At 38.3% G+C, this 9,888-nt stretch overlaps 1 protein-coding gene across 1 annotated transcript in view; it reads right to left on the bottom strand.

The window, feature by feature from the left end:
• The window catches only part of CLNK (cytokine-dependent hematopoietic cell linker), a 188,651-nt gene that overhangs the window by 21,522 nt on the left and 157,241 nt on the right, over positions 1 to 9,888 (bottom strand). Inside the window, exons 15-16 of the mRNA XM_011947358.1 lie at positions 8,517 to 8,557; positions 1,859 to 1,992 (exon numbers count right to left, since the gene is read on the bottom strand). Of these exons, the coding sequence (XP_011802748.1) occupies positions 1,859 to 1,992; positions 8,517 to 8,557 (175 nt within the window). The remainder of the gene's footprint in view (positions 1 to 1,858; positions 1,993 to 8,516; positions 8,558 to 9,888) is intronic.

Here is a 9,888-nt window from a genome sequence, read left to right as displayed (position 1 = left end):
CCAGACTGGAGTGCAATGACGTGATCTTGGCTCACTGCAACCTCCAACTCCCTGGTTCAAGCAATTCTCCTGCCTCAGCCTCCCGAGTAGCTGGGACTACAGGCACGCGCAACCATGCCCAGCTAATTTTTGTATTTTTAGTAGAGATGGGGTTTCACCCTGTTGGCCAGGATGGTCTGGAACTCCTGACCTTGTAATCCGCCCACCTCGGCCTCCCAAAGTGCTGGGATTACAGGCGTCAGCCATCATACCTGGCCTGAATGGAGTTACTTCTAAAGTCACTTTCTACAATATATAACACTGGTTAAAAAAAAATTAACCAGGATAGTGATATCAAGTGAAAACAGGTCACCTTAAAGAGTATTATTAAGTAAATGTTATTATTGACAGGACATAGGTATCCCACAAATCATAAAGGCACATTCAAATACCTGAAATCAGGGAAATCCTGATGTGGTCCAAGCCTGTCTCACGCCTATGAGGAATTTGGGAGCTGGGAGGGAGCATGACCTTGTGTAGACCTCTAGTTAGCTCTAGTTAGAACCAAGGGATCCCCATGTTTATGAAGAAGATGAAAGAGCAAAAGGAAGCCGAGTGCATGACAAGGGACAATAAAAGAAGGACATGGTCTTTTTTTTTTTTTTTTTTGTGGCAAAGTCTGGCTCTGTTGCCCAGGCTGGAGTGCAGTAGTGCGATCTCAGCTTACTGCAACCTCTGCCTCCCAGGTTCGAGCGATTCTCCTGCCTCAGCCTCCCAAGTAGCTGGGATTACAGGCATGTGCCACTGCACTTGGCTAATTTTTGTATTTTTGATAGAGATAGAGTTTCTCCATGTTGGTCAGGCTGGTCTCAAACTCCTGACCTCAAGTGATCTACCCACCTTGGCCTCCTGAAGTGCTGAAATTACAGGCGTGAGCCACCATGCCTGGCCAGGATGTGAAAATATTTTCCAAAGTCTAATTTCAGATTATAAGACCCTTTTAGAATTAGGTAGAAATTAATATGAATATAAGGGTAACAAAAGAGCTTTGGGATACTGTAAGAATTCACCAGAGATATCCTATACATTCTGCTTCTGCTTAGAAATCTTCACAAGCTCTGTAGCAGGACAGTGAGTAGTAGCAGGGTATGGGATGTAGACCTGGAAGAGGCACATCCTCTGGGGTTTTACAGTGAAAGACTTTAATAAATAACATCTAATGTGATGGAGAGAAAGCATACAAGATACAGTGAAAGCTTTATTCCCCCACCATAGGGTAATGTAAGTGAAAAATGGTGCAAAAATAATCAATTGTAGGGAATGAGCGTATTTTAGAAAGAGGCCGCAAAATAGATGATGGACACACAAGAACACAGTTAGCATCCATTTGCATCTCCCCACTCTTTACGTCTCCATTAGGGTGGGGACCATAACCTCTAGCACATTATCTGGCACAATAACTGCTCAACTAGTGGTCATTGGACTGTTAACTGAAATGAGTGTGTAGTACATGAATCTTTTGCTGGAAAAAATTGCAACCTGTATATCCTAGTTAACCCCCCACAAGATTATTGGACAACTGGTAAATATAAAACACATGTCTAAAAATCTATATTTTTGGATTAATTTTTTAAAAACACTTTAGAATCTGGAAACATGCCAATCGAAGAATCTGGTGAGAGACCAACATAATATGTTATATAGCAACATATTTAAAAATATTAAAATACTTTAAAAATATTAAAACCCAGTAATATGTAGCCAGAAGGGAAAAAGTTGAAGTCAAATATAAATAATCTCATTTTGGGCGTTGTTCAGGAAAACTCTATTTAGATGCCAAGTACATCTAGAAGGACTTGGCAGAAAAGTGTCTGCTTACCTTTCTATCAGACCTTTTGGGGAAAGGTGGTCTCCAGCTTGTGTATTTATAGGGTGGTATATTTTCATGAGGGCTACAGCTGGCTGGAGGCTGGCATCTCTGAGGAGAACAGGGCTGCATGCCTCCTCTATGATCTGGAAAGGTTAAATTCACATTTCAGTGTGATTTTGTGACTGGTGCAGGCTGTCTCCCACATCCAAAAAGGAACTGAAACCCTTCTCTCCTTCCTATATCCGTGAGGACCTTCTTGGTCAACACCACATCAGCTCACTCAGTGACTTTAATTCTCTCTGTTTTGTTCCCTGCCTGTAGCTTTGCGCTTCCTCCTTTCTTTCCTTAAGACTCACAGAGTCATCTTTTAATAATGTAATTCTGAGCCAGGCATGGTGGCTCACGCCTGTAATCCCAGCACTTTGGGAGGCCGAGGTGGGCGAATCATGAGGTCAGGATATGGAGACCGTCCTGGCTAACACAGTGAAACCCCATCTCTACTAAAAATACAAAAATTATCCGGGCATGGGGACACACTCCTGTAATCCCAGCTACTAGGGAGGCTGAGGCAGGAGACTCGCTTGAACCAGGGAGGTGGAGGTTGCAGTGAGCCGAGATCATGCCACTGCACTCCAGCCTGGGTGACAGAGCAAGAGTCCGTCTCAAAAAAAAAAGAAAAACAAAAATGGAATTCTGACTCTGCCACTCCCCTTGGTAAAATTTCTGATATGATTTCCTTTCTGCCTAGAAGAAAATGTAAATGTTTTCCTTCTGTCCATAAGGCTCTGAATGGACTCTCTATTCATATTTCTCCATCCACATCCTCATTTCTCCCCCAATTGTCTACTCTGTTCCGTGTGTAATGAACTCTGTTCATTTTTTTAAACATGACAAGTTCATTCCCTATTTTGGAAACACTATTTTATTCAACTTGAAAGAATAACTTTAAAAAATGAAACGTCATACTTTCTAACCCAAAAGAATGACTGACAAACTATTGTTATTCCAACCTCGATATTTGACAGATACGTTAATAAAAATGAACAAAGTGAGCCTGTCACTTCATGGAAAATAAGGGGCAGTGTCTGTTACTGATCATAAGACTGGAATTTGCAAGTGCAAACTGGAGTTTGAGGAATCTTGCATCTGCCACTGTAACACAACAGAAACCCAACATTTACACTTTTCTAATGTGGTGGGTGGTGCAAATGTGATTTTAAAAATATATTACATAATAACATTTATCAACAGTGGCAGTCCTGTTCATGTCTATTATCCATTATTTTCTAAGTCATCAATGCATGATGTTGCACAATCCTGCCTGGATAAAAGATAAATTCAAGTACAAGACAGACCGAGGGATTTTAAAGTAGCAGAATATAAAAAGTTCATTGATAGGGGTTTGATTTCACATGACACCTAAACTTTAAGATACTACCATTTGTCAAATGTTAATGTGCTATTTTCTCTACATACCTCAATCAAAATAACATTTTCATTGCATATCTTTCCAGTTAATAATGATAAAAAAAATATATATATATATTGAAATTTAGACCACAAACATGGAGTGAAGTATAAGGAGAAATACCAAGCAAGACAGCTGTAAATTTATTGGTAATTTTAAGCAAGGAGCAACTATTTTAAAAACATAAAACCTTTAGGATAGATAAACATTATGTAAGTAAAATACTAGGCAAAAATAACATATGAAATGGAAAGAGGTAATCAGTGTGAATGCAGAATTATAAGTTTTTAGTTGTAATTTATTCTAAAAAACATAAGCAAAGTTACAGTTATGCTTAGTAACTTAACAAGAACTTTGAAAGGATGGGTTGCTTTCGATCCAGTAAATTTTTGAGATGAAATATTAAACATTAGCAAATACATGCCATTTTCCATAATATTTATATAGGCGCTAATTCTGCTTCTTGTAATCAAAAAGCCAAATTTATCTCTAAGTTTACTAAGAAGAACACTACTTCTGATGCATTGACAATTTTATTCTAAGGAGACCAAGGACTGTAGCTTCTTTTTTTTTTTTCTGAGATGGAGTTTTGCTCTTGTTGCCCAGGCTGGAGTGCAATGGCACAATCTTGGCTCACTGCAACGTCTACCTCCCCAGTTCAAGCGATTCTCCTGTCTCAGCCTCCCGAGTAGCTGGGATTACAGACACCTGCCACCACACCCAGCTAATTTTTGTATTTTTAGTAGAGTCAGGGTTTCGCAAAGTTGACCAGACTGGTCTTGAACTTCTCACCTCAGGGGATCCGACCACCTTGGCCTCCCAAAGTGCTGGGATTATAGGCGTGAGCCACCACGCCTGGCCAGGATTGTTGCTTTAAATGTTGATCTTAAGGATGTTTGTTATGAGGGCTTATTTGTATCAAAATATTTGTTGCAGAAAACTGTTTGATCACTTAAAGTTTAAATTACCTTAATTGTGGTTAGTTAATTTCAGCCATCAATTTATATTTTAAAAAATGAATAAAACTAGAGCCATTCCTAGTTTTAAAATGTTATTTTACAAATAAAAAAATTTAACTTTCAAACACAATGAAGAATCTGCACTTTTGGAAATAAAGCATTCTAAGTTTTTTGTATTGTTTGAAAAGAAAATATGAATTTCAGATTGCTAAAATTTTAGCATGCCATTATTAAAAATATTTAGGGTAACCAAAAGAAGACTGATACTGAAATGTATAACTTCCAAGAAAAAGAAAGAAAGGAAAATAAAGGCGAGATGAATCTAGTATACAGCAGGACAAAAAAATTAAATACAAATCAGGACAAATAGGAGGCACAACATATATAAAAACAGACCCCAAAATATCAGTAACTACAATAAGTATCAAAGGTGCAAACTTACCTTTAAAAATCAGATGCAGATTGATTTAAAAATTCCAGTTATTTGCTAATTGCACCTCTAACATGTAATTACACAGAGAGCAAAAGGATGGAGACCTGTATATCAGGCAAATCCTAACCAAGAGAAAGCCAACAGAACTGTACTAATACACAATACAATTGACTTGAGACTTATTTAAATGGCCATAATTAACTTTTCAACATGGATTGAAGAAATAGCAACATACTCAAGAGGAAAAAATAACCATTTTCGGTATTTCCTATCACTTAGATGGTGTTGCATGCATAGTAATGTTCAGTGATCATGAATTTTTCATGATATTGTGGCAACTGATTTATTCTTTCTTAACCTTCAGTGCCTTGCTTGGATATTTTAAAAGTCCTACTTGAAAAAGAGCATTTGGAAACAGCTATGCATTTGTAGTTTGTTCAGAGAATGACTTAAAACAAAACAGAACAAAGAAACAAAAAGAACAAGTTTGCCAAGTAAATTTTCCCTGAAAGCCTGGTTGGATCTTTGTTGAATGAATGAATGAAAGAAATTCTGACTGTGTAACTCGCTCTAAGTATTTAATTGATTTTGTTTTAAAATAATTGAAGCAGTTAATCTTTGGAATTTTTTTTTTTCTTAAATAAAACATTACATTTAAGTTTTATAAACCCATGAAATAGGACTCTCCTAATATGGAGAATGGAGGGTCACAGAAATGAAGCCACAAGATAAGGGGAAGAACATTGGGACTAGCACAGTGGAGGTGCACAATAAATTTGAGGGAGAGTAGCCTAATAGAAAAGGCATGGGTTGAAAAACCATACTGATATCAATAATTGCTAATATTTAAAATTCTTATGCATTATAGATTAAGCTCTTAGCACAGTGTTTGATCATATAACCACCCCATCAAGGCTAGCTGTGAGTGTTGCTAATATTACTAGAGAAACACAGTTCTAGACCTCCCTGTTGTAACTTATAATAAAGCATTTTATGTTAAGCAGGTCATCTGTAAATATTTATTTGAAAAATTTAATTCACACTTATACACAATTTAAAAATTAATTTTGTAACAATTCACACTTATACACAATTTAAAAAATAATTTTGTAACAAAAAGAGGCTGGGTGCGGTGGCTCACGCCTGTAATCCCAGCACTTTGGGAGGCTGAGGTGGGCGGATCACGAGGTCGGGAGATCGAGACCATCCTGGCTAACACGGTGAAACCCTGTCTTTACTAAACGTACAAAAAATTAGCCGGGCGTGGTGGTGGGCGCCTGTAGTCCCAGCTATTCCGGAGGCTGAGACAGGAGAATGGTGTGAACACGGGAGGCGGAGCTCGCAGTGAGCCAAGATCCCGCCGCTGCACTCCAGCCTGGGTGACACGATGAGACTCCATCTCAAAGAAAAAAAAAAAAAGGAAAAGAAAAAGAGCCATCTCTTTGCTATTAAAGCAAAGAGAAAGCATTAGTGAACAAAAACTAAAAATAAAAAAGGAAAAGAAAACAGATGATCTACAATCCCAGACTTAGAGAATAACGTTGTCACTACTTTGGAATATAACCAAAACTGGGGCCTCTTCCAACATGTCAAAATATTTTTTTCTGTCCTGAGATCCACTTGCTTTGGGTTCCTAATAGTTTAACTTGAATGCATTTATCAAAGAATTGAGCCAAATCTGTTTATCAGGCGGTAACTGAACAAGAATAACTGAACTTCCCCAAAATTATTTTCTCATTTGTAAAATAAGTATAATAACATGTACAACTGCGGAGGTGTAAATTTCACTCTGCTGCATGAATGCCTATACCTGATGCATTAGAGAATTCATTAGACCGATAATTCTAGGAGTGTAGACGCTGCGTGTTGTTTTCTGCCTACTTAACATTGCCAAGTACTGGTGATGCAGGCATGAATTCATACCCAGTAGAATGAGTATCGGTTCAGTAGCTGATGGAGGAACATCGCAGGTGTGCTTAAGCACTGGTTAAGAGAAGGTGGGGTGGTCCCCACTCTGTATTCTTGGGGCTCAGCCCAATTTTTGGTGCAAACCATGTTCTTGGTGGATGTTTGTTTACTGAAATAGGAACTAACGAAGGCTCAAACATTTCGCCATCCATCTCAGGCTTCTTTCAGCAACCTTGTTTCCTCTGAGATGAGGTGGGATTATCTGACAGTAACCTAAGCAACCCTAGTACAGATGATCTACTTACAGCCCTGGGGTGCTTGACTGGACTCATATCTGTGAAGGCCATTTCCATTCCTCCATTCCATTCTTCAATTGCTCTTTATTTTTTTATTTGTGCTTGATTTTATATTTCAAGTTAAGATTCTGGATTTCTCTCTAAGCTATGATTCTGCTTCCCCATCCCTGCAACAAAACCTTCATAAGTAACATCCCTTCTGAGCCCAGTCAGCCTCTGGACTTTCCTCCGGGATGCTCCAAGTCTTTTCATCTTCATCCACTCAGATCTGACCTTTAGGACTTCCATCCCTGACATCTGATGACTAGGGATTGAGTCCATTGGGTTTATTTTAGCCCTCTTTGGGCACCTTTTAAATAAAGGAATCTTCTGTTGGGAAACTCATTAGCAATGTGTATATGAGGGGAAGTGAATTTATCAGCTTGGTTTTCCAGCCTCAGGCCCAGATGGCTTATGGCAGCAGTGATATGAAGGTATGATGGAAGTCCATGAGACAACCTACAGGTCTACTGAGGTCATTTGAGTGGGAAGAAGAAAGAGAATGCAGAAAAGGAAAAAAGGACATTAAAATGTATTAGTTGCCTACTACGTGGCAGGCAGAGGGCTGTGTGTGTGTGTGTGTGTGTGTGCAAATACTATATTAATATGAATATATCAGTTAACATTACTACTTGAATTTTATGAAAGGGGAAAGGTAAAGCTCAAAGAATTAATTTGTTCAAAGTGATCTTACTATAAGGAGAGAGACAGAATTAGGAGCAGGATCAGTAGAGAACCTCATCCTCTCCACAATACCCTGTGGGCTTTGCTTCCTCCAGGTTTAAACCCTCTTTTCTTTTTTTGGCTCAACAAAGAGAGATTCCAGTGCTAGATGTCAACACAGAATCTTCATGGCACACAGAGTGAAAAAAGGAAGGACAAATGAATATGATGGCAGTAGTTTGTGCAAAATAATTAGTTAATACCAACACCCACCACTAACAGTCATGGAACTCTATGTTTATATGCCACTTCAGACATCGCCACAGATGTGATATCCTTCTGATTTTTACTTACAGTCACTAAGAGACGTCAGTTTTATTTTCTTCATTTTGCAGATTTTTCTTGAGACAAATTTGTTTTGCACCCAGTGGATTGGGAAAAATTAAGTTTGTCAAAAACAACTGTTGGAGAGAATGGGGAACAATGGGGACTCACACACTGTTGGTGAGACCAGTCAATGTCTACTTTGGAAAACACATCTAGGGCAGTTGAAGAGATGCATGTCCTAAGAGCAATTTCATGAAGGCAATTTCTTATGAAGGGAAATGATCGCATTTTATACATGGGACAACATCTGTACTAATGTTGATAGCATAATAATATTCATAAGAGGAAAAACTACCTAAAACTACCTAAAAACTACCGTAAGAGAAACCACCTAAGTGATCATATTTAATCATGGATTAAAATTATTGTCATAGTAATGCAATGGAAATGAGCTAATTACATCTGTACACATCAGCTCAGTGGCTCTGGGGTTCACAACAGCTAAGTCCCAGAGCAGCAATATCGCAGTATCATGACTTACCTGTTTATTTGATAATTCTGAAAGTGCTCTTACCTCTGTTTTGCACACCGTGGTTGCTCGTCGTGAATGAAGAACTATAAGAAAATGTGTTAGAATTCAAAGAATGTTAGTATTTCCCCTTGGTGGTAAAATTCCACTCAGAGGCAAGGTCAATGATAACAGCCTGAAGTCCACAGTTATAAAGCAGTTTATATTTCACTGGATAGGCTAGAAGAATCGTTTGTTTTGAAAGGCACTAGGAGGCATGTTCTCCTGCTTTCTCAAGCTGGCAATATTAGACGTGGAACAAACTGACCATATAAGTTCTTCTCAGGTCTTTTCAGTGAGTGCATATAATTATTCTTCACTTTTTGAAGCCATGAATTTAAACTTGTTTTGTAGCTACAGTCATTATGGAACACAACATTTTGCTGGTGGGGGTTCAAAATCTATAGAAACTGTTTACCAATTGAAAGTCAACCACAGAGTGGAAGAAGGATATAGAAATTATTGTATTCCTTCTAGAATTGTGTGCTAAGTAAGAAAACTTCGTGGATTATGATAAGAAAAACACCAAAGAAAAAGAGATTATAAAACTGTAAGACAAAATAACAATATGCATTTCTAACTACAAAAATGATATTATCAAGACTGTCCATCAGTGGCTTTTCTTAGCACTCTACTTAATACTTAGCTCTAATTTTCTGGTTCATTTTGTATTGTGGTCAGCATCATCCATATAAGCTCCAGGTGCTACCACAGTTAAATCTAATTACATGAGAGATGCTCTATTCCAAGGACTGTGCTATTGACTAAAGCCTCTGGGTTAATTAAATGAAACCTGATCCATTTCTAGTGCCAGTGAAATCAACTGTGCATATATCTGGTTTATGTTGTCACCATAAAAGCCCGAGGTCACGTGTTTTGCTTTGTGGATAAAAACGCGAGCAGTTCATCCAGTCACCATACTACGTTGTGACTGCCAGTCAGACTGCTACTGAAATTCAAAATTTGACTCCGTTAAAACCAGAATCCTTTTACTAGCAGCCAGTGTACAATTCAGTTAAATGTCTGGGAAAAAATAGGGAATAGCAAAATTTCTCTGCTCTAATAGTTTAGGATTTTTAGAAAATGTTGAAAAGAATAGAAATGTCCTCTGTGGATATTCTAGAAGTACATAGTTGATATGACTATAAGCAGAAAAAAATAAAAGCAAAATAATGAAAATTAAAAGGCCTGGCGCGGTGGCTTAAGCCTGTAATCCCAGCACTTTGGGAGGCCAAGGCAGGTAGATCACCTGAGGTCAGGAGTTCAAGACCAGCCTTGGCAACATGGTGAAACCCTGTCTCTACTAAAAACACAAAAATTAACTGGGCGTGGTGGCACATGCCTGTAGTCCCAGCTACTTGGGAGGCTGAGGCAGGAG

Source organism: Colobus angolensis, unplaced genomic scaffold (assembly GCF_000951035.1).
Source record: "Colobus angolensis palliatus isolate OR3802 unplaced genomic scaffold, Cang.pa_1.0 Scaffold262, whole genome shotgun sequence".
Taxonomy (NCBI): domain Eukaryota; kingdom Metazoa; phylum Chordata; class Mammalia; order Primates; family Cercopithecidae; genus Colobus; species Colobus angolensis.
This window is presented reverse-complemented; position numbering and strand designations above follow the sequence as displayed.